Source organism: Diadema antillarum, unplaced genomic scaffold (genome assembly GCF_040938485.1).
Source record: "Diadema antillarum isolate AM-2024a unplaced genomic scaffold, OU_Dant_1.0 scf00000007, whole genome shotgun sequence".
Taxonomy (NCBI): Eukaryota; Metazoa; Echinodermata; class Echinoidea; order Diadematoida; family Diadematidae; genus Diadema; species Diadema antillarum.
Genome location: NW_027270896.1, coordinates 139,107 through 164,895, shown reverse-complemented (window position 1 = coordinate 164,895; position 25,789 = coordinate 139,107). Strand labels below are relative to the sequence as shown.

At 37.1% G+C, this 25,789-nt stretch overlaps 2 protein-coding genes across 2 annotated transcripts in view; one reads left to right on the top strand and one right to left on the bottom strand.

Annotated features, from left to right (window-relative positions):
- LOC139717372 (5'-nucleotidase domain-containing protein 1-like) overlaps positions 1 to 25,789 on the bottom strand; it is a 311,234-nt gene that overhangs the window by 254,780 nt on the left and 30,665 nt on the right. The window lies entirely within an intron of this gene.
- On the top strand, positions 1,580 to 17,832 carry LOC139717350 (uncharacterized). Its single transcript, XM_071628858.1, has 13 exons — positions 1,580 to 1,824; positions 5,085 to 5,189; positions 5,675 to 5,773; positions 10,349 to 10,453; positions 10,980 to 11,030; positions 11,404 to 11,451; positions 13,215 to 13,331; positions 13,526 to 13,805; positions 15,448 to 15,730; positions 15,972 to 16,208; positions 16,501 to 16,577; positions 16,777 to 16,884; positions 17,623 to 17,832. Exons 1-13 carry the CDS (start codon positions 1,580 to 1,582, stop codon positions 17,830 to 17,832), a joined length of 1,965 nt encoding a protein of 654 aa, XP_071484959.1.

Genomic DNA, 25,789 nt, shown 5'->3' with positions numbered 1-25,789 from the left:
AAATAACTTGATGACTGAATACGGTACATATTAGTGAACCACCTCCTTCCCCATTTCAATGTTAAACCTGAAGACTTAACATGATGAAGAGTTAGAGGGGAAATTGACTTTTTAGCAAGATTCTGTGCCTCCTATTGAAACTTGAATCCAATTTCACATCAAAAAGAGGCTGAATTGCATTGGGATCAATGGTTTTCACTGATGACATGCCCACAGTTTAAACAATTTTTGTTTATCCAAGAAGGGGTGTCAAAACATTTGCCGCACAGCACAGTACTGTTAATATCTCAAAGTCCACTGATAGGGTTATGTAGTCCATAATGTACACATTTGACCAGTGTATATGGTCAAGCCACTTCACACAGCACTTTATACATTTGAATACATTATGTCAAATGCATGTCTTGCAGTTATTCTGTGGCATTGTGAACAACAAAAAAAATCTATAATTTATCTCCATATTCGACCTATTGATCTCCACAAGATTTAAGAAGAAGGTCTGAAAGTCAATAAATAATTTTTATGATGATAATGATAAAGAGCATTTCCATAGCAAAGAGGTTCATTTCCATTATCCATTTTACATATCGGTCAAGGAGTGAAAATGAACAACTGTAAAAGTGGTTTCTTTTGCGTACAGATACTTTCGCGGTTTTCATTGGTGCCGACTTTTTTGCGTGTGTTTAGATTCGCGGTCGTCAAAATCTGTGAATTCACAGTCTACAAAAACTGTTTTATTTTGCATATCAAAACCCAAACTATAATCCAATTATTCTTTTATTTATTAAATAGAAATTAAAATTAATTGCAGGCTTACCTGAAATCCTGTATCTCGAGGACTTTATAACATGCTTGTACCTACATTGCGCGGTATCCCTGTGTGTGTGTTGACCGTCAATACACTCAATGCGCGGAATCTTTGTGTGTGCATGTGCGCAATAGCGTTGTAACAAGCGGCGAGTTCAAAACATTTCCTTGCATGGTTAATTTCGCACAACTTTTCAAAACATTTTCGTGTGATGTTGAATTCGCGGTTCGACCTTAAAGGTAGGGAGTCCCATTTGCAGACCTAATATTTGAAATTCAATGAATCCAGTATTAAATTGAAGAGAATACTTATTAAGAACTTTCACCTTAATAAAAAAACTAAAAACTGGCCTAAACTTGACGAATCTGTAATGTTTCAATCAACATAATTCTTTTCGGGCCCCGAAAATTATTCCTGCTTTTTAAAAAAAAAAATCGACCGTTAGAAGCTGTAATTTCAGAATAGCTCCCTCTGCGGCAATCTAACGTACATCGAGAAGAGGTTTGGGAATTTCTGACATCGTGTGTATGTACCGTGAATGTGACCGATCGTTTTACGCAACGGTACGATTGAAAGCTCGAGAGGCAATCCCTCTCGCCTACGTGTGCTGCATGCGATGCGATGCGGGCTAGCTGGGTGGGAGGCGCAGCTGGCGATTCCTTGGTACTACAGTAGTGAGTGCGATGCGTGCGTTGCACGTATTGCATACATGCATTTGAGGTCGATCGTTCGCGCATACTAGTACGTGGTGTATGATTGTCTAACGTGAGAATGGAAAAGCTCGATAGAAAGGGGCCTGGGAGGCCTGAAGGGTCGGCCCTTTCTAAAAGTGCACGGAAAGAAAGAAAAAAACTGCAAGACCAAGAGCGGGGCAAGCGGAACAAGAAGGTTCTAATGCATGTGGAGATTCACGAACGTTGGATGGCATTAGCCAAAACACAGGGAGTGACTGCCCGACAGTTGGCGTCGGTCCTCCTCGACGCAGTGGATGAGGGGAGACTTGTGCTCGAAACCAGGTGAGTAAATAGACGATTAGTTCTAGACGATTAGTTGTGGTAATGACTTTGTCTTTGAGTGTACAAATTATCATCCAATATACTGTTTAACATTATTGCATGTGAGTTTGGCATTATATATCGTGTAATGGTCCTCTAGTCTAGGCTCTGGTACTGCACCAGGTCAGGGAATTATACTTATAGACCATTTTTTTTTTGTTAGTAGACGCCTATGGACTAACTGTTAGGTATGGTAGGTGCCCGTACCGCCGCATCGCACCCGTACTACAAACGGGCCCCGCGAAAAATTCCACTTTACGTGCAAAACAAAGAAATACGCAACACGCTTAGAGTTAGAAACTGTTCGTGGTTGAAGTTCAAATAAAAAAAGAGATGCAAAGAAAACAAAAATAAGCGAACATCGGAAGAAAAGAATTGGTCGCGCTAATTCTTGACCGCAACATCATTGTAATGCATGCTATAAAGTCTTCTAACAGTTAGTTCTAGTAGAGAAAACATTAGCATAGGGTGTTACTGTTGGTTTATACATGTAGGACACCCAATCATACATGTCATGTCACAGTTACAACTTGTTAATTGTGTCTAGCGGTTAAATATATATATATATATATATATATATACCGTATATATTTTTTTTGTGCACCAGTCTTTTCATGTGGAGATAGTGATGGGGAAATACTTTCCAATGACCATGGCATGACAGGAAATTAACGCTGGGATTTTTTTTTTCTGTCGCTAATCCCATTTCAGATATTCCATGGTTGATATCGGCAACTGTTTCGTGGCAAGAGAAGAAATTGAACATGCAATTTGTCATAGACAACTGGGTGATACTGCCAAGATCTAGATACTGAATGTTCTCAATTGTTTGAAACTTATTTTTGAGAAGGGACATTTGGAACAACATGCAGTTGAAAAATTTGTTCTACAATTACAATCTAGATCTAGTCTACAGCATCTCTTGTTTAGAGTCAGTGAAAATTGTATGAACAATAATTTTAGATAAAAGAAAAAGATTGATCGGTAATACTAATACTATACGTTTCCCCAAAGTACTGTACCGGTAGTGGAGTAAAAATAATACTTATTACTGTATGGGGGATCAACCGCCAAGCCACGACACTAGTTCGAGATGGTTCAGACTTTAGTGGCTTTGTAGTATTTGTATCCCTACTGGCCACCTTTATATGCACCAGAGAATCCATGTGTAGGCTTATGATGCATTGTGTGCAGCTGGATGAAGGGGAAAAGTCGGCGCAAATTGTCTTTAGCCTGGGGTACTTCTTACTAATTTGAATTGAATAACTGAAACTGCACTGGTCTTGCACTCGAGACACAGTGAACAGTTCCAGCATGCTTATTTTCATATTTCACTTGACATCAAAATACATTTAAAAAAAAAACAAAACAAAACAAACCAAGCGAGATACAAAATATGTTATAAGTCGGGTCATGGACAGAAAGTGTGTCATATAATGTACATAAGAGTAAGACAATTTTCTATAACTTGTGAAATATGATGGAACCGCAAAAGCAAAGCTTGTAAATGCAGGTTCCATGAAAAAATACCGGTGTAAATTTGCTATGCAATCAATGGAGATAGTACACAAAGTAAGTAATAATGAAGAAATGATGTAAAAGCTAAAATATCAAAGTACAAATTTTCTGTGAGTTATCTAGTTGTAATTGTAGCTTTACAAATAGCCGTAAAGTTTTATGATTTTGTAAGAAAAATCAGCTGAGATCTCTTGCTGAGTTTTCTTTGTGGTTTCTTTGTTATCCCTGATGGATGAATTCGCACATCTCTCGTGAGCTAGGTGGAAGTACGTACTGGTAGAAGCAAATATGACATTCTGATCTTGGATTTGGTCAATAAATGTATAATGATCATACCTCTTCAACTAGGTATCTACCCATCCTGAAAATAACAACAGCATATTTTAATTTAAAAATGTAATGTCAATTATGTTATCAAAGTGTCTGTCTTCTGAAAAACTGAAGCCATGATGATGAAATATCAGAGAAGGCTACAGCTGTATTTGTGTGATGTCTGACAACAAATCTTCACTGAACTTCATGTGAAATTTTGTGTTTGAATATAACTTCCGTGGAATATCCTCATTCGTGACTGTCTCTGCAGCACCAACCATCACTAGAAGCATAAAATTTACATTTAGAAGATATTTGTTGCATGAAAACAACAACTAAAAAATCCTTGTAAAAAAAAAAGATACTTTGAAAATAAAATCATCACATCGGCAATATAAATTCCAAATTATAAATAGGCCTATATTATATTCATGTTGATTATTCCAATATCATTATACATTTATAATTGGCTTCAATTTTTTTTTTCAAATTTTCAAGCTGAACAGAATCTGCATTTCAATGCAGATCTGTTCAAAACTTCCTTAGCAAATCAAATGGACAGAAAATGTTTTGTCATTCATTGCATCAGTACACTCAATACACCATATGTGAGAACTGTAAGTGTCTTTATCAATAAGGCATAGAGGAAGGTGTCCAACACCACCACCACCACCCCCCCCCCCCCCGATAGCTCTACACCTACAATGTGGGTCAGTAGATTTTTAACCCAACCATTTCCAATTTCTACATTGCTGTAGGCGTAGTGATTAACGACCTCCCCCTTGATAATATTAATCCCATACCATTTCACTTGACTAAAAAATGATGTCCATTCACTTTATATCATGACCCCAATCTAAAAGTTTCCACCTTGGTTTACCCATCCTCATGATCAAGATGGTGACAGTGGTACATAGTCAATCAGGCATTCAGCTAGAAGGGGATTACTCTTGGCCTCAGTTCGTCCTTGGTTAGTGCATGAAGGGACTAATCCCTCTGTGGAAACAGAGACTGCAATGTCCATTGTGTGAAAATGTGACTGCTTGCTATTCATTATTTGTGTTTTTTGTTTTGTTTTGTTTTTCAATTTTACTCTTCATGTATTACCAACACCAGTATATTGTTGAACAAATAAAATAATTGTAACAAAGTTCTAGAGCCTTTCACTGTTTATTATAACCACATGTAATGCACTCTTTGTCAAGTGCCAATTACTTATTGGGCGCTGCGATTGCTGTCCATGTTTTTGAGTCTGCTTTGTGGTCTACATGTACAGTCCTGTATTCTACAGTATTTCATGGCCATCCATTGTCATTGTGAGCAGTACCATGATTGTTCTTCAGTTATATATGTATGTATCATTGATACCCTAATCTGATCATGTCTTTCAGGCCAAGTACATCAGGACGTAGATCAAAAGTGGCTGCATCAATAACAAAAGTAAAGGTGCCACGGGAAGCTGTTCCATCAACTCCAGGCTTAGATCCAGAGACAAGGTATTTTAATGTTTTGTTTTTACCTCAGTCCCTCAAGTTTCAGTTAACATTATTATTGACATTGTTATTATTTTTTGATATTTTGGGGAAGAGAAGTAAGGGTTTTTTAGGGGATTGTGAAGTGCAGAGAGACTTTAGGACTTGCACCCATCGTGCGCACAAGTGCACAACATTTTTAATGTTACCGTTAGTCTTATTCCATAAAATCAGAATGTCAAAGGACGTCTCTAATAGTGCCAAAATCAACAAACAAGCAAATAATGTAAATAATTATTGTCCTGGATTAGATTTCATTTGATGTGGATGTTTTTCATATTTTATCATCACTTAACTTATTTTTAAAATGTAGTTTTGTATAAATTTCCCGAACCGAAATGTATACAGCTATAGGTTTATCTGTAAATGTATGTACCTGGTTGTCCAACATAATCATGAATGATAGAGCCTCAAATTGTGATATTCCCAAATTTGATCTTGTCTTTCAGGCCAGGTACATCAGGATATAGTCAACAAATGGTTGGGCCAGGAACAGATGTACAACATGAGGCTGCGTCATCAACTCCAGGCTTAGATCCAGAGATAAGGTAATCAAATATCTTTGTTGTTACAGTGTATCTGTATCTCACCCTCAAAACAAAGACTTAGATACATGGTTACTAGCTCACAAGGAAGGGGGTATTAGATGGTGATTTGCTTATAAAGTTCACGATACGAGTATTATGAAATAGCCTCCTGAGGGTATTGTGAAATAGCCTCCGTTTGTGTGTGTGTGTGTGTGTCCATTCGTGTATTCTCAAAATGGTAAATTGTGCTTTTCTCTGTAACTTTTATATTGTACAATGGATTTGTAAGTTAGTTTTATCTGAACGGCTAGATGAAAAATGGAAAATTACAGAAAAAAAAAATCATCATGTTTGGCCATTCCAAGATAGATTTAGTGATTTACGCTTTTGTTAGGGATTTACAGTATATTTACAGCACAATTTACTGATTCACTGGAATTTACATGTAAGCCTCTCTTCGTGCCCAGTCAGCAATTTTGGAAATATACCCCTCCCCCCAAGCCTGATAAAAACAGAAATAATGTTATTGAATATTGTGATAATGAATACTCAGTAAATCAAAGTAACCTCAAATTTCTGAAAATTTAATGAATTAAAATCTTGACTATCTGCTGTTAGCTATGGCATATGGGAGCTATCTCCTCTAAGACCACCCGATCCCAGGGGCCACCACATGTCAGAAATGGTCCCCACGAGTCCGAGGATGACTGAGTGATGGCCAAGATCGAAAAAATGGTGAAAGTCCATGTTGTCTGTGGAGGAGTCCACTGCAGAGCTTGTGCTGCAAACTCAGCAAGTTGTGTGGTGCGAGGCAATTTTTTTCCACGCCGAGCGACTCGGCGTGGCTTCCAATGCTCGCACAAGTTTCTCTTTTTCATGCAACTGAAATTCTCCCTGGCACTGTAAACTCAAGTTGAGAAGTGAGAACTGTAGACTACTTTCTGTATTTCATTCGGTTGCTGCCACAGGAAAACAAGCCAGTTTAATGCTTCGAGAGTCTAAAAATTAAATCCACAGAAAAAAATTCTATTACAGATGTAGATTTGTTTCTTGAAATTTTAACTGTTTGCCTTTGGAAATGGTACTTTCATTTGTTCGTGCGAACACACTCATATTTTCTGTGCACTTCTCGGACATGCTCGCTCTGTGTTGTATAGATCTACTTACAGAATCCAGGCATACTGATAGTGGTTCTCCCAACCCCTCAAGTACTCTTTGTAAAAATTCTCGCGTCCATACAAATGTACATGTACTTGTACATTGTATGCATTTCTCTGCCATTTGCTCACTGTTGTTATTTTGATTGTGACATTATCTGATTCTCCTTTGAAGCGCGAGATAATAACTATTCTACTTCTATTTCTCTCCTTTTTTACTGTTTAACCTTATTTCCTCTTCAATTGAAGCTCATGCACAAAGAGGTTTACTACGCAAAGAGTGATGTTTTGTTCTAAAGCAGGAAAATGTTTTCAAAAAGGTTCAGTAAGAGAATGCAGTAGTATTTTGGGTGAAATGTAATCAAAGACATTCATAAATTACATTCCGAGTTACATGTCATAGAAAGATACTGCCAAAATAAGAATTGAGAAAGTAAAAAAAATGAATATGTTAATAAAAAGAAAATGAATTGTAAAATAAAAAATAAATAAAATATATACTTGGATAATTTAGTATGGTGCATTCTTAGAATTCTAAGTGAAGGTTTGATCACCTCCAATTGATTAATCAATCCACCGCATTATGGGACAGAGAGATGTGAAAACTACGTGTAGACAAAATGTGTTTGAAGTTATTGCAAAGTGTTCAGACAGGGACAAGCTGGGTACACAGAACAAAGAAACAAAGGAGAGGGTGGGAGGTCATGGGCAAGGAGCCCAACAGGTAAAAGGAGGGGGATTAAAGCAGGAGGGTGGACAGACAATAGGCAGAGGAGAGGGGACAGACAAAAGGCAGAGGAGAGGGGACAGACAAAAGGCAGAGGGGGTCAGTGATGATCATGAGGATCAAGGAGGCAACCAATGAAGGAAAAGGATGAATAGGGAGGCAACATCAAAGAAGATAGGGAACACCAAAGGGATAAAGAAAGGGAAAGAGTGAAAAAAGCAACAGCAAAAGGAGGGGTGGGGGGGGGGGGGGGGGGCTGAGCAAACAGTGAGCCCTGAAAGGTGTACCAGGAGGAGGCAACAAGGGGAAGAAATCAAACATATCAAAGTGTATACATGTACACACACAGTAATAATAATGACAATGAAATACCAGTAATGAAAAGAATATTGATAGAAGAAATAAAATAGAGCACATATGAAAAACTGGAGGAGAGAAAATTGTATACATTGTAAGTACACAAAAAGCAGGCAAGGCAAAATAAGCACAAGTATGTGTAAACAAACAAAACCAAGTGTATGTGTGTGTGTAGGTAGAAAAAGGCTGTGTAAAAGAGACTCGGACTAGAGGAAGGAATCAAATGGGGAAAAAAGGGTCTGCAAATGGAAAAAAGTTTTTTTTCAAAAATCTGTTTTAGCATGACAAAAAGTTTTCATTTTAGAAAGATCTGTTAGTATCATGAAAATGTAATAGACATGATACACATGTATGTAGTAGGGACAATTGTAATAACAATAATGGTAATTTTATTTTAGTACATGTACATGTATGACATACAAATGTACATGTATACATATCGTTTTGCATCTTTTGAAAGTTTGATGACTTGAGCAAAAAATTGGTTAAGTTGATGATGATGCCGATGATTATGATGATGATGATGGTGGTGATGATTATGATGTGCAACTGTACTTATTGTTTTTTAATTGATATATTTAAAATCATGCAATATTATGTATGTATTCAATATCATGCAATGGAGAGAATGGTGAGATTGTCCATAATTCTAATCAAATATTATGCTGAAAAAATACATGAGAGCGGGGGTGGGGTCAATCAACTGGATGTACTCTATAATAATATGGTCCCATGAGAGTATGTAGGAAGGCAATGGGAGGGCAGAAGGGGTCCCCCTCCCCCAATATGCTTGATGTTAATGAGGAATGGTGGTGGTTGTGGGAGGGAGGAGCAGTTTATTCATGCTTGTAAATAATAATGAAAATAGGGTTCTTATTGAAAACTGTATTGTTACGTTAAAAAAAAGGGGGGGGGGGTAGGAAGTGGGGCGGAGTAGGTTATTGTATATCTCCTCAACAAATAGGTCTAACACAGGAAGGTTGTTACAGCCTTCGCCATGATGGAAATGGATGGGTCAAATTAAGATCTATCCAAACAAGAGTGTTTGATGTGTGATCCACAAATGGACTTGATGAGAATATTAGCTTATGGAGGGAAATGCATGAGTTGGCTACACTGGCATGAAGCGCCGGATGCAGCTAGTATTTGCTTATAATAATACTAAAATTTTGGCACTGTAAAGCAGAAACATGTACAAGTTGTACATTTTGTTCTGACAAGATTTGGTGTCATAAATTTCCTTTCTTTTTGTGTTATTACCATTTCTTACAAAATAAATGGTTAAATTTTAGCAAGCTGCTTGAGTTCTCTCTCATGTGTTTTATTGCGTCAAAAGAATTTCTAATAAGGATATCCAGCTGCTTTCCTCATTAGCATTTCATATATTCTTTAATTGAAAAGTACACAAAAGGTGATGGTACCGAAATAGCTTGCAGCCATTGTCAAGAGTCCCATATCTGTACAACACAGAAGGATTTGGGAGAGCTACATGTAATACTTGAACCATTATTTAAAAGAAATGGTAAACACAATTTTTAGAACAAGAGAGAGTTTGACCATGTCTTGCCAGAAAAAGAAATTGTACTTGTTTCTGCTTTATTGTACAAAAGATTTACTAGAGCTGTATTATTTCGGTTAAATTTACAAAAACAGTTAAGCTACTTCAAAAAACGGTCGGTTTTCAATTAACCTTTTTCAGTTTTCTGGCATTTTTTTGTCATGAGTACACTCTGTAAATGTCATTGCATCTAATTTCTACCACGAATATGCTTGTTATTGGTCACTCAATTATCTATTTTTACAGATATGTATGTATTTACTTATTTCTCAAATAAATAAACCCTCACATTAATGAGAATCTGATATCCATATTAAATTGTTTATGATTTTGGAACAAATGAACAATATTTTTGTTTCAAAATTAACCAAAACGGTTTTCAAAAACCTTAAATTTGCAACGGTTTTGACTGAAGACAGTTGGTTTCTAATCGATTAACCTTTTGAATACAAAACTAAATTTTACTATATTGAATTATGAAGAAATCTAGTCTAGAGTTATTAAATATGAAAAATATCAAAAGTAGAAAATGTTTGCATACAAACATGTACTCAACTTCTCACATACTGTTACTGGTAATTACTCAGTTCTGTAAGATGTTCAGTGATTTAGACTTGTCTCTAAAGTAAATGAAACCTTTCTATGTTTTATACAAACTTAGAATCTGCTTATATAAATGAGGTTCACACTTTGCCAGTAGAGATGAAGAGAAGAAAGTACTATCCTAGTTTAGATTAATAATGGAAAAATTGATTGACATCATTAGTTATGGAAATTCTGTGAATTTTTTCTTCTAGCACACCTAGTACATCACGTGGTCTAGGACTTCCTTTCACATCAACCCCTAATGTCCCTCTGATGCCTTCTGTTATGACTCATTTTGACTCCAGTTCAGATGCACGGTATGTAAATAGAAACAATACTGTATGAAAATGTACAGGTCTTGTTATGTGGTTCTAATAGTTGAAATTTTGTGCTTAGATTTAGATTCCAGAGGTCCAGTGCTATAAAGAAAAACTTGTGAAGATACATTCTTGATGACATTTTCCTATACATATACCAGGTGGCCCAAAGAGAATGGAAGTATGGAACATTCTTTCTTCTTTTTCCAACAAAGTGATACCACATGATCATTGATTGTGGGTTAGGCATTCTAATTTACTAGACCCATTTTCCTGAGGCAGTAGATTTCCCGAAATTTGCTACTTCTTTTATATTCTCATGTTCATTGCAACTACAGTTGTATTGCAGTTCGTGCAATCACACGGTAGTGTGCGATACTGAATATGTTATAGCACAAGAGAAAGGCAAATTGCAATGTCATTTGAGGAAACGGTCTATGTTTTTGCAATGATTGATTCTCTACTTTATTATAATTCATAATCGTCCATCTTCATTATGTTACTTCGATGTATGTTGTCATTACAGGTCAGCAGAATCTGGTGTAGAAGCCATAGGAGGGACTCCCAATGTGTCTAGGTATGCACAGAAAGCTCTGATCCATCACAGTGTAGAACCATGTAGGGGCCAGGTGTGGTTGTTTGATAACTTTTCAGCGAATGACACTGTTGACACAAAATTCTGCAGCTGTAGTGTGTTGGAAGTGGATGATATTTTGTGCTTCTTATTTGGATGACGTCACATATCACACATTTTTACCTACATTGTAGCCTCCCAAAATTTTTTCATCAATGATGAATCTGTCATTTGTGAATTAGTTTTATGACACATTTACAAATAAATGATTTATTTATATATTGCATTTATTCACATTATCATGGGATAAGGGGATTGAAAAAGAAAAACCCTGAAATGATATTCTTTCTTCATATCCTTTTTTTTTTCTTCACAGCAGTGAGGAAGGTCCAAGAGAATCAGACGAAACTGGAGACAAACTAGAGTGAGCATCAAGTGATTGATTAATGTTTATCAATTTAAAGTGTATGCTTTGATGCTACTTACTAATTTTTCTTATTAATCAATTGCTTATAAGGTAAAAAATAGCAGAAATACCCGTAGCTGTTCTTTGGTTGGCTTTTTTGTAAAATCAAAATAAATTGCAAAATAATGATTGAATTAGTTGACATATAATGTTTTTCTACTAATATCGCTAACTTTTCTTATCCAGAAAATGAATTAAGTCTACTAATTTATATCATATTTCCAGTACACCCACATCTACACACTAATGTTCCTCTTAATTAATGAGTTATTTTTATCTATTTATTTATTTATTTATTTATTTATTTTTTTTTTAACAGTACTCCAGCAGGGCAAACTCAGATACATAAACTAGGTGATCCATCAGTCTAACTTCTTACCGCTATCTGAATTTCTATCTCTTCTGAGCTGAATGCCCAAGTGTGCTATTGCCATCTGTTTTTGTCCGTCCTATGCCGCGCATCATGCATAAACTTTTTACATTTTCATCATCTTCTCCAGAACCAGTGGGGAGGTTTGAACCAAACTTGATGGGGATCTTCCGTAGGGGGTAGGGACCCAAAGTTTTTCATGTGGCACGTGGCCCCCAGGAGGGCCAAAGGGGTAAAACTTTAAAAATCTACTTCTCTAGACCCAAAAGCAGTAGAGTCAAGATACCTTCATACATAAGGAATATAGTTTGGTTTCATGGCAAGACCTAGGTGGCTTTCTAGGGCCTTTAGAGGGGATGAAGGTTCGTTTTGTTTTTTTGTCCCCGCCGAACGAGTTCGAGCAGGGGACTATGAAACAGGCTCGCTCCGTACGTGTGTGTGTCCGTCCGTCTGTCTGTGTGTGCGTCCGTGTGCGATCAAAATGTTCAATTTGCTACTTCTCTGTCATTTATAAGCCAATTTTGATTCTGTTTGCTTTATATGATAGCACTACATGGGAGCTTTGAAACTTCTACACATAATTTCAGTTGTGACCTTTGACCTATATTGTACATTTTGCTTCAAAATGATACTCCTTCGCCATTTCTAACCCGATTTCACTTCCGTTTGCTTTATGTGATGGCACTAAGTGAGGGCTTCAAAACTTATACACGGAATTTTGACCTTTGACTTCTTTGACCTTTGACCTTGATTTTTGACCTATATTGTACATTGACTACAAAATGCTACTCCTTCGCCATTTCTAACCCGATTTCGATTCCTTTTGCTTTATGTGATGGCACTGGGTGAGGGCTTCAAAGCTTCTACACAGAATTTTGGCCTTTGACTTCTTTGACCTTTGACCTTGAGTTTTTACCTATATTGTACATTTTGCTACTAAATGCTACTTTCAGCGGGGACATTGTATTACGCACCGCATAATTTCTTCTTTTCCTTGTGTTTTTTGTTTGTTGTTGTTTTCTTTTTTTGGGGGGGGGGGGGCCAAGGGGAAAAACCATATTTTCATTGTCTTCAGAATCAGTGCCTGGATTTCAACTGATAATCCCTAGGAGGTAGGGACCCAAGTTGTTGATATGGGACATGTTGCCCTGGGCGTGGGGGTGTGGGGAATACTGTGTCAAGTGTATCGATTGGGATACTCAGGTGAGGGGCTAGCGTCTGTGGCTCGTCCTTTTTTAGTTTTGTAACTGGACAATAAAGAGTTTTTAAAAAATACTTCAAGGAATATTTTTATGGGCTATTGCATATTGATATTTTGGACTAATTGATATTTTATTTACTTTTCTTTCAGTGTTAGTGTTACTTACAAAGTCAAAGGAGACTTTGTTTATCTCGATGAACTGGAGATTGACGACGATGACAAAGATGACGATTACGATATCGAGGCAGAGTTATCCATAATGCAGAGGTAATTGATCCGTTGCTTCCAAGATGCTGAAATTCCCATAGCTTAAACCCGGTTCCAGTGAGGAACAGGTCGCTTGTCATTACCATACCAAATTCAAGTTGTGTCATTCATGCTGTACATATTGTAAGATAAATGTGTTCTTGAACTTAAACTCTGTTGCAGAGACCAATTAATTAATGTTTTGTTCATTGCAGCAAGTGCACAGGACTTCCTGTCCTCTTTGTCGGAGACGAAGTGCACACCATCAGTGAGGAGCAGGATGAGGCTGATGATGCAGGGAGAAGTTTCACAAGATCTGGCCTACATGAACGCGTTGAGAAGGCAGATGTTGCGGCCTCGGCACGTTTTTTTCTCATCGAGGAAAGTGTGCTCTCTGATCTTGCGAGGAAAAGCAAGAAAGTGTGCACTGCATGTGGGAAAGAGCCTCTCACCATAGAAATTAAACCCTCAGGCACTGCAGCACACGTTTACTGGGTAAATGCATTTAAAACTGTGTTCTTTTTCGTTTTTGAACAATTGGTAGAAGTAGTTGTTATGCCTCTGCCACGAAGTGGTGCCGGAGGCATTATGTTTTCGGGTTGTCTGTCCGTCCGTCCTTCTGTCCGTAATGAATTTTGTGGACAAGGTAATTATCAAAACCTGTTGAGGTATCCTCATGAAACTTGGCATGTATGTGTATTAGGGGATGAAGTTGTGCCTATCAACTTTTGGGTGCACATGCTAGGTCAAAGGTCAAAAGGTCAAGGTCAAATACATAAAATTTCTCTATTTCCACCATATCTATGCAATGCCTGAAGATATTGTCTTGAAACTTAGTGTATACATGCATTACCAAATTGGGATTCTCTGGTGAAAGTTTGGGTCATGAGGTCAAAGGTCAAAGGTCAAATGGTCAAGTAAAGATATTAAAACTTCACTTTTTTCTCTGTAACTTGGAAATTGTTCAAGGTATCTTCATGGAACATAGTACATATGCATGTACTGACTGGCAGTGACTATCTAGAGAATTTAGGGATCGTGGGGTCAAAGGTCAGGGTTCAAAGGTCAAGGGCAACGCTTCAAAATTTTACTATTTCCCTCATGTTTACGCAATGCCGGCAGGATTATTATTTTTTTTTGACACTAGGTTTATGTATGTTTAACCTAATAGAGATTCTCTGGAAATTTTTTTTTCTTTTGTTTTTGCCTCAAAGGTCAGAAGGTCTACAGGTGAAAGTGCTGAACTAATTTTTCCTCCATATCTCGGAAGTGGCTAAAGTTATCTTGAAACGTACTACATATTCATGCATCTTCTGCCTTACAGTGATTATCTTATGAATTGTAGGGTCAAAGGCCAGATGAAAATGGTAACAATTTACTATTTAATACAGAAATCGCACCTTTTCTCCATACCTTGAAAATTACTCAATGCATAAACGTATGGATGGGTCACAGTCAAGTCAAAGTCCGTAAATCCCAAATACATGCTCTCATATTCATCCAATTAAACATAGGTCAAGGAAGGTGAGCGTTCAACACATTTGTGACAAACTTGTCATTTTAACATTTTGCCAATTTTGTGAAAATGTAATCACACTATGTTCTCATGTACTATTTAGACCTATAAGGAGAATCGTGCATTATGGCAGAGGCATAACATTTCTAGTTTAATTTATCATTCGGAAGGGAGATGGGGATCTCATGACCTTCATGTGGTATCAATTTCACCCAAATTATAACATAAAGGTACTATTCATGAGTTTTGATTTTTTTTAATGTCTTTTGCATTCTTAGATATCAAGGTTGTAAAATTTGAGACTCTTATAGTTATGTCATGGGAAATTTTGTTATTGCATGAAGGCAGGCAATTGCTTAAAAAATGTTTACAGTTTCTGTATGTTTGAGTGCAAAACTGATGAAAAATACTGCTGTTTGTAAATATTTCTGAACAGTGCTAAGTCTGTCTTATTTGCCCGTTGTATTTTTACTTTACAATTCATGCAAGATGAAATATTCTCCCCAACAAAAAGAATTAGATATCAAAATACATTTGTACAGCAGCTGCTGAACCAGGGATGCATTATAATATATGAAGTGCCAATTTATTAAGTTTCTTTTTGTCTTTCCATTTTCGTAGACCTGCCCAGATGGCCACACAACCCAATCCTGCACTCAGAGGACAGTGAACCGGGTTCACTCCGGAGACATGAAGGTTGCCTCTTCTATCGTGCTCTCTGGCAATAACTTTGCCAAAGTACAGCTGCTGGCAAGACATGCTGGGTTGGCCATGGTCAACAAGTCGACTTTCCAGCGCATACAAAATAAATATGTGTGCCAAACCGTGCAGCAGCACGCAGAAGGATTGATGGCTGCAAATGTAGCTAAGCATGCAGCTACACCAGATGGTGTTGTGCTGATGGGTAAATATTCCAATATTTATATATATATATATATATATATATATATATATATATATATTTGTCTATTACATTTCATCTGCAACATTTAGAAAAGTCTTCCTGTTTTCTTTGATAAATGAGAATATGCTTATTTCTCTAAATGATTAGTTAGTTATTGCACAGATCCAAAAAATGGAAATTCATAGAATTTCCAGTGTGCCCTGACAGTGTCCTTCTATTCCAATACATATGTTCTCTTTAGGTGATGGGCGTAATGATAGCCCGGGACACACAGCACAATACCTGACCTATCTGGTGATGGAGGCATCCAGCGGAGACATAATTCATGCGTCCTTCAAGGACAAGCGCCAGACCGGAGGATCCAGCAACAAAATGGAGCCTGTGGCTTTCTTCGAGAGCGTGGCTCGTCTGGAGGAGAAGGGACTCAAGGTGAAAGAAATCATCACCGATGCCCACCCTGAAATAACAGCTAAAATGAGTAAGATTTTTGTATTAGAATTATTTTCTAACTTTGAGTCATCAGTTTTTTTTTTTTATTTGATCCTCAAATAAAGCAAATCAAGTCAGAAATGGGAAATACCAGACAAGATATTTGGACATTTTAGTGAAAATTCAGTGTAAAGAATGCTGACAATGTCAAGTTATTTTATAACAGTCAAGTCAATTGCAAGTTGGCACAGTGAATATGAATTAATTTGATCAGTTTTATCAGCCTTGTTACAGAGTGAAAAGGAGATTTTTTAACAATCGTTATATTTGTCTTTCATTAGGAACCAAGCACCCTACCATCAAGCATTCCCACGATGTCTGGCATGGTGGGAAAAATCTTGGAAAGAAATTGACAAAGGTAAGTTGTCAAGAAAACTTTTGCTCAGGTATTTTGTCCCTTAATTTAGTTTGCTTTTGCAACACACCTAATATTTAAAAGCTCTAGAACATGACTGCTATCATCTTTTTACAATTCTCTAACACTAGTGAGGCTGTTCAATCAGTTTACCAAAAAAAATTGAGTAAGCTATAACCCCCTTCTTTATCCAATGCAACAGGTCTGCAGCAAAGCTGCAAACCGTCCCCTGCTCCCCTGGCTGAAGGACATAGTAAACCACTGGTGGTTTTCATCACAGACATGCGAAGGGGACAGCGCATTGTTCAAGGTATGGTATTTGTAATGATATTGACTCCCTTCATTTTTTTTTCTTGAATGTGCTTTGCAACATAGTTATAATGAACTTCAAAGTTTTGTAAACAGAAATCCTGATGAAATTGTGCAATTTGTCTTGAATTTGGATGGAAATAATGAATCTTTTCCCAAATTCATCCAAAAACTGCATATTTAAATCCAATAGGAATTGTTCATTTATTTTCTATTATTATTATTATTATTTTTTTTTTTTTTTTTTTTTTTTTTGGGGGGGGGGGGGCATTATTATTCTTATCAACTAGTTTCATGTATGTGCTGATTTTCAAGTTAATTGGTTCGTGTACTCAAGACCACAAATTAACCCAATGGGATCAGGGTTTCTCATGCCATCAGATTCAGTGCAGGAAGATCTTGTAAATCGACAAGTTATCAGACATTTTGTCCCCAATGGGTCAAAATAGCCCCGTGTTGTTGGTGTTAATACATGAAATTTCAAAAGCTTCGTAGAGTACGTCACAGGTAATGTATATGCCGTTTTTCATGGCGAATGAAAGAAGGAAGGCAGAGATATTGGGAGGGGGAGGGGTGTTGATTTTTTTTTATGCTGAAATACTTTTTATTTGGGGTGAAACAGTGACAGGTCCTGAGCCCTCCATTACCTTCACATTGTCCAAACAATGAGAGCTTATTTCCTTCTCTTGATGTGGTTTTATAATGCTTTTTTTTTTTCTGAATGACTTTGTTCTTGTAGGAGAAATGGCGTGGTGTACTCCACCACGTGGTGAATGAGCACTCATGGGGATCTGGAGGAGGTGTCGGTCCAGGCCAATGTGAACATGGGGAGTTGGTGCAGGAGAAGTCCTACCTTGAGAAGGGGTCACCTCCTCACCGAGCACTGGCTGAGCAGGTGTGGGATAAAACTCTGCTGAAAAAAGTGCCGTACTATGTGAACTTCAGGTGAGAATATGGTTTTAACATGTTTGTAACAAAGAACATTTGTATAGTTTCTTCATTAAATATGCCATGTAAAACTAGAAATGCAGGGAAACTTGATACAACAATCACCTATGTAAAATGGATTATGGTTGAATCAACACCCCCTCCCCCCCCCCCCCCCCCCCCCCCAAGATCTCGGCCGCCAATCGCTTGATCAACTTGAAAATCTACCAAACTCTAGAAAAAAAACATAATAAAATTCCCATATTCTTATTTACTTTTTTACATGAATTAATTATGCTAGTTTATGCATAAACCCTTTTATAGAATGGATAGCGAGAATCCTGCGATCTGATTGGTCGAGAGCTATGTGTTGATTTTTACTGGCTGTACGCTGAGTCACAGTGGTAAACATGTTATCGTGCACTTGTAGCAAGAGTACGCGTACTTGTAACAAAGGTTCGCGTACTCAGGTTGGCATTGCGTCCAGTAAAAACTAATGCACGGCCGGCCATGCATCCAGTAAAGACTGATGCATGCTCCTTTAGTGCAAGCCAAAAGGAAATGCATCTAGTAATTTTGTCATCGGGTAACACGATAGAAAAATGGGTTTTTGACAAGAAAATAACCCATTCTATAAATCAGATGACACACATGTCTTTTCGTGCATCAGTCGGAATAAAATGTGCATGCGGTAACTATGGAATTTAGCATAAACCTACTTGGCTTCGCCTCGTGGGTTAAGCATTCCATAGTTACCTTATGCACACAATTCCGACTGACACACTCAGACCTGTACGTCATTTGTATGATGTTGTACTATAAATTAGGAAATAAAACTCGAAGAAGCCTACTTATTAGTGAAAATGCTCTTTGAAGCATTCCAACAACGGGATTGAAAAACAGATATTATTAAAGATAATTTCTTATGTATTTTATCATTTCATGAATTTCTTTTGTATTCTATTGTTAAGGAATTTCTTATCTCATTCTTTGTTTTTCAGCTTTTTATACCCCCACCCACACATAGTGTAGGGGGGGGGGGTTATAAGAATCACTCTGAGGTCGGGTGGCCGGTCGGTCGGTCGGTCCTTTGCAAAATCTTGTGGGTCGAACTCCTCTCTCATTTTTTGAGCAATTGGCCCCAAATTTGGCATGTGTGACCGCTATCACAGGCAGATGTGCAAGACACCTTTTTCATGAGTATTTCGTAATGCATTGCCATGGTAACGGAAGATTTTCATAAAAATCTTACACAATGTTGTGGATTGCACTATCTCAGTTTTATAGCAATTCAGTTTGAATTTGGGTTATGCGATCAATGTAGTGTATATTTGTGCAAGACACCTTTAATGTTTGTGTTAATAAATCTGTTGCCATGGAAACTGCAGTTTTTTTAACCAATCATACAAGAATGTGTGGATTAGCCTAACTCCTTCAGTTTTCAAGCATTTGGCCTGAAAATTGACACATGTGACCACTATGGTATGTACATGTGCATACTTACTGTACTTTTTTGCATTGTTGATCAATGTGTTGCCATGGTAACAGTATAGTTTGAATTAAAATCATACAAAAATATTATGGATTCAGGTAACTCCCTCAGTCTTTTGAGCAATTGGCTTGAAATTTGGCACATGCTACCATTATAGTACAGTACAGAAATATGCGAACTTCATGTTTCATCATTGTTGAACAATGTGTTGCCATGGTAATAGTGCATTTTGAATGACAATCATACAAACATTTTGATTCTCTCAACTCTCTCTGTTTACCTAGATGTGCAAAAAAATCTGTTGTCAGTGTGGAAAATGTGTTGCCATGGTAACAGTATGTTTTGAATGAAAATGATACACTAATATTGTAAATTCATTTGGCTTGAAACTTGGCACATGTGACGGCTGTGATATATAGTAGTGCAAAATTCTTTTTTTTTTCTTAATGTCCAACATTTGTGTTGTCATGGTTACAAAATTTGTAATAAAACCATAGAAATTGTCAGTTAATTTATCTTGCTCACTCATTTTTTGAGCATTTGACTTGAAATGTGGGATATGTGACTAACAGTGAGCAATACATTTATTCACTGTTGAACAGTGCATTGCCATGGTAATTTTTTTTCATGAAAAAGTAAAAAAAAAAATAATCTTGGTTGATCTAATTCCCTCAGTTGTGGGTGGGGGTATATTAATCACAATGAGTGATAGTTCTAGTTGTTTTTGGTATGTTATTTTGAAAAAAATATCACAGAATCTTTTTCAAGGATTATTATGCTAAAATGAACTGATTTCAGCCAGTAAATGTGAAAATTATCTTATCTTTATAAGTAAGAAAACTACATTTGCATGTCTGAAAGGTCATGTGGTGTTGCATCGGTATGTCTGATTTTCGTGAAAATGGTGTCGAAAGATGTGCAAGATTTTAAAGTTAAAGGTCAGTGAAGGCTGTCAAAAAAGTTTGCGTGGCGGAGTGGTGGCAGAACATGTCGAAGAGTGGGTTCAACCCTGCCCTTTTAGGGTTAAAGAAGCTGAAGAAATTGATGGGAAAATAAAATGTGCATTTCTAACAGAACACCAAGCAAAAAAAGTGTAACTGCGTACACGAAAAGCATGCAAAATTATTGTGTATTTATTGTGATATCTCACGTTCCTGACTTATGGTATTACAGTATACCTAGGTTCTAAGGAGTATATGCACCAATTAATAACTAAACCATATGTATCACTTTTTTATGAGCACTTTACTGAATACACGACAGTAACTGATGATATGCTTACTGTTATAGAATTTCCACATTCAGCCATGGAGGAATCAATATGTAATATATCTCATATCCCATTTTTTTTTTTTTTTTTATGTAATAACATCCAAAGGGAGAGATTCAGATGTGCAAGTGATAATTACCCAGATTTGTCCTGATAACAGAATTTGATTATTTATCCTCCATTTTACATTGTTATTAATCTTCTAAACAGAGACGTCACAGAACAAAATGAAGGTGGCATATGACAGCTCCTATAGTTCCTGCACAATTTCCAATGCATGAACCATACAAACAAAACAATATGCTGTTGAATTGCCCAAATGAGGTTTATCCTAGGATGTTCCATAATCTTTTTGGACTGTTATTTTTCATGTACTTCTCGTGGTGCTTCTACTAAATTAGCATAGGAATTTCTGCTTTCCAGTAAACTATACATCTGGTATACTATGGATGTAGTTGAAATACACAATATCCTGGTATGTTCGTTTTTTTATTTTGTTTACATGTGCAGGCACACAGGAGAGCTTGAATCGGTGAATAACCATATACTCATGTACTGCTCGAAGCGATTTTCCTTTGGGTAAGATGAATTTTTTCTCTCTCTCTTATAATTTCATCTAAGCATGGACACAGAAAGTCAACCTTGGCGGAATCCGCCACCCCCCTCGACGTTTCGCGCAATAGAGCCCCCCCCCCCCCCCCCGATATAGCATAGCCTAAAAAGCCCAGCCTGATTAGTGTTAATGTTTTCATGCATTTTATTTATTATTGTGTCAACTACTTAGTTTAACAATAGGATAGAAGTCTTTCTGATGTTGCATGGTATTAGAAGGGTAATATGAAAACAGACTCTGTAATCAATACGCCACTGCTTGTATTCCTTAATGACTTGTGAAACATTCTTGCAAAAGAAATGAAAAAATATATATATATAAATTTAACAAAAAAAAATCAATCTTTCCTTCAATGCAGATACCCAGCCTACAAGTGCAGGAACTTACTTGCACTGATCGACTACCAGCACCACAAGGACAGACCACTACTCCTCGATGCTGACGGGAATGTGAAGTAAGTGATCCACATGCCAGTCATAATGTCTACACTGTCACACCGTGATGAACAGGGATGCATCATAGCATATAACATATTTTTCAAATTGCAAGAAAAATGTGTAACATTGTAGGCTTTCGACTACTGTATGCACCATTGTTTGTGCTGTTTTGGATTAGATGGGGTTATTCATGAGGGGCTAAATGTTCAATCTTGCTGATGTTGTTACCTTAAAAATTCTGGAAACCATTAAAAACCACCTCTAAAAGCTTGTACAGTATTAGCCATTCCTGTTCATTATGAAGATACTAATTCTGAAAATAAGAAAAGGTAATGATTATAATGCAAACAAAAATTCAACTTTCAATGTGCCTCACCTGTATACATAGTTAATGTGCACAAGACACATACTTGGTTTGCGCTTCATTCATGTAGTACTTGGACTTGCCTGGGAAGAGGAACTAGTCTCACCAAGAATACTTTTTTAAAACAATTTAATTTAATTTTTTTTTGAGGGGGGGGGGGGCAGAAAGGAAGGAAGATTTGATGGCCTCTGACAGTGATTTTCCTTCTATAATTAGTATACATGTAATTTGTGCTTTCTCAACATGTGATGATTTCTTGTGGATAGTACATGAAAAAAAAAATCAAATGAAAATATATGATTTTGTAAAGTTGGACTCATTTTACTCCTTTATTTTGTCACTTTTGGATGTTGGTACAACTGATCACATTATTTTACATCTCCTCTGTGCAATAATATCATTTTGTTATTTATCATGTCAGGTATGTGGCAAAGTGGTCTAAGAGGGCAAATGACTATGTACCCGTGAAATGTAAAGAGCCCAAGACATACAACTACATGCCAGACCTCATGACAGAGATCATGAGGCAGCGTTTGGAGGACCCTACGCCTCTGAAGCAGCTGCAAGCACCAGAGGCTGATGATCCAAAGCTCGTTGCTCCAAGGCTTGCTCCACGCTCCCCTCCTCCAATAGCAGAGATTCTCCAAAGGAGACATGTTCGAAGGTTTGAGCACGAACAGGACGCATAAGTGATGAGAATACTGATTGTCTCCGATGAGATAGTGTGTCAGAACTTTCTTGTGCCGAAACAATCGTACAATGTGCAGACTGGACTCATAATGTGTGTCCTTGCCTATGCTCCCACATGTTTTCTTAATATTGGAAGGCCACATGCCAGATTTTGCATTTCATTTATGTATTGAGCATGTGCAAAGAGCAGCGGATAAATAGCATATGAGAGCTCACATGACTTACAGGTTAGAACTGGTTAAGATAGTGTCCACAATTTACGGACATTAGCACAGTACATGTATATTTTAAGGTGACCTGTTGCAGTGCTAGGATATTGGAAAGTATGGTTACTACAATACTTCTATGTAATGCTTTTTGTCCCCGCCGAATGAGTTCGAGCAGGGGACTATGAAACGGGCTCCGTACGTGTGTGTGTCCGTGTGTGAGTCCGTGTGTGATCAAACTGTTCAATTTGCTACTTCTCTGTCAGTTATGAGCCAGTTTTGATTCTGTTTGCTTTATATGATAGCACTACATGGGAGCTTTGAAACTTCTACACAGAATTTCAGTTGTGACCTTTGACCTTGACCTTTGACCTATATTGTACATTTTGCTACAAAATGCTACTCCTTCGCCATTTCTAACCCGATTTCGATTCCGTTTGCTTGATGTGATGGCACTAGGTAAGGACTTCAAAACTTCTATGCAGAATTTTGACCTTTGACTTCTTTGACCTTTGACCTTGATTTTTGACCTACATTTTTAATACATTGGCTACAAAATGCTACTATTTCGCCATTTCTAACCCGATTTGGATTCCGTTTGCTTGATGTGATGGCACTAGGTAAGGACTTCAAAATTTCTACGCAGAATTTTGACCATTGACTTCTTTGACCTTTGACCTTGATTTTTGACCTACATTTTATTGTACATTGGCTACAAAATGCTACTCCTTCGCCATTTCTAACCCGATTTCGATTCTGTTTGCTTTGTGATGGCACTAGGTGAGGGCTACAAAACTTTTACACAGAATTGTGACCTTTGACTTCTTTGACCTTTGACCTTGATTTTTGACCTATATTGTACATTTTGCTACAAAATGCTACTTCCGGCGGGGACATATATTACGCACCGCGTAATTTCTACTTTTCCTTGTTGAAATACTTTGTATGAGAGAACATAATTAAAACAAGTATGTAATTATACAAGTACAGTAAACCTCGCATGAGTCGAAGCTCTCGGGACTGACAAAAATGCGTTGACTTAAGTGAACTTCGACTCTCGCGAGAGTCGATTTTTTTTTTTGACTCACAGTTATGTACATGTATTATAGTACATTCATGCATGTGTGTGTGTGTGTGTGCATGCGTATGTGTGTTTGCATTAATCTGTTCTTGAAGATATTGTTCTTATTTTGTTCTAAAATTGAACATGGAATTTGTATCAATACTAGTAGTTAAACGTACAGTTGTAGTTCTGAGAATGTCTGCGCTAATGTAGCAATGTGCATGTGCTATGTCTATGGTGCAATATAGGTAGCCATCTCTGTCAACCTACCCTGAGACAAACACTCTCCCAGGCCCATCCCACCTCCATTGAACAAAACTATACAGCCAGCCGGGCACGCACAAACAAGCTCCGCCCACTTGGCCTGTCACTAAAATATTAAAGCAGCGATTGGTTGACCAAATAGTTCTGGCTTGACATGGATAAAGTATGGATGTGCTGTGCATATGGATAAAGTATGGATCGATGTGCTGTGTGTATACATGTGTATATATTCGACATGCGTGCGGAGCGGTATGGTGAGTGCTTACCTGCAGCAGGTCAGGGACGGGGTTCTGTTTTTTTCTTCTCCTCTAAATGTCATGAGAATGCCAAACAAATCTTCTTCGGCTCAAGTGATGTAAACTACGTGTATTTTGTACAGAAGGGACTGAATGTTTTACTTTGACACAGTCGAAATTCGACTCTCGTACCTCGGCTTATCCAAATATTTCTTAGAGAAAATACATAGGGAAAAATCGGGACTTTTTATTTTGCTTCGAGTTAAGTGATTTTTCGACTCACTCGACGTCGACTTATCCGAGGTTTGCTGTATGTATGATATATATGCCAAGAATATGTTAAATATGAATTATATATTTTTAAGAAAAAGTTGCACGAAAACAGGCTTCATATTACCTATTCCATGGATCAATGAAAAACAAACATTCAGTTCTCTTGATTTAGCAGCAGACAATGCCTGGCCTAAATGTCTGTGCAAGTAAGTTGACAAAAAACGTTATTGTGGGATAGGGCCCTAACATTCCGTTCTAACCCCCATGTTTGTGTAAATTCATTGAAGTAAAAAAAAGTTATCATCAGCTGCCAAGTCGGGGAGAGCTAAATTGCTCTTTTTTCAACTATTCACCCATCTGGTTAAAATTAAAGTTTGCTTGAATATGCGTTAATCATATTTGATGTATGAGATGTCACATTAAAGATAAAATTGTGAGTATACAAGCTTTAATTTCAATTTTTGCTAAAAATTGCAGAAAAAAATCCTTTGAAATTGTGATTTGCTCATGCAAATGATTTTTTTGTAGCGCCACATTCAATCGTTCTAACCCATGCATGAATTATGGATTGATTTGTAAAGGAGCTGAAATATGAGTAGCAAACCTTTCTATTTACCGGTATGTACATTTTATTAAGCAAATTTATGATAATACCAGGAAATCTCATTGAATTCTGGTTTCATTTTATCTAGGACACACCATATTTGGTCAACACACACACAAAAAAAAACCCATTAATTATTAATTTTCAACAATACCTTTTGTGATATCGTGTCTCTACGTTATATAGAAATAATAATGAGATTAAAATCTGGAATTCAACATATGCCTATGTATCATAATGTTGAACAGCCCTAATAGCAGATCTGATCATTTCAACATAAATTTGAAAGAAATTGCTTGAAGGTAAATGTCGGCGAGCTAAAATTTGAATCCTTATGACTACATGAAATGAAGGAATCCATACACCTTTGTACTTCAAGTTCATGCTTCTTTATTGATGCATGATCTTCCAGTGTTGATTGTAATTGTAAAGTAATCACAGAAATGAACTCTTCTCTACAGTACATG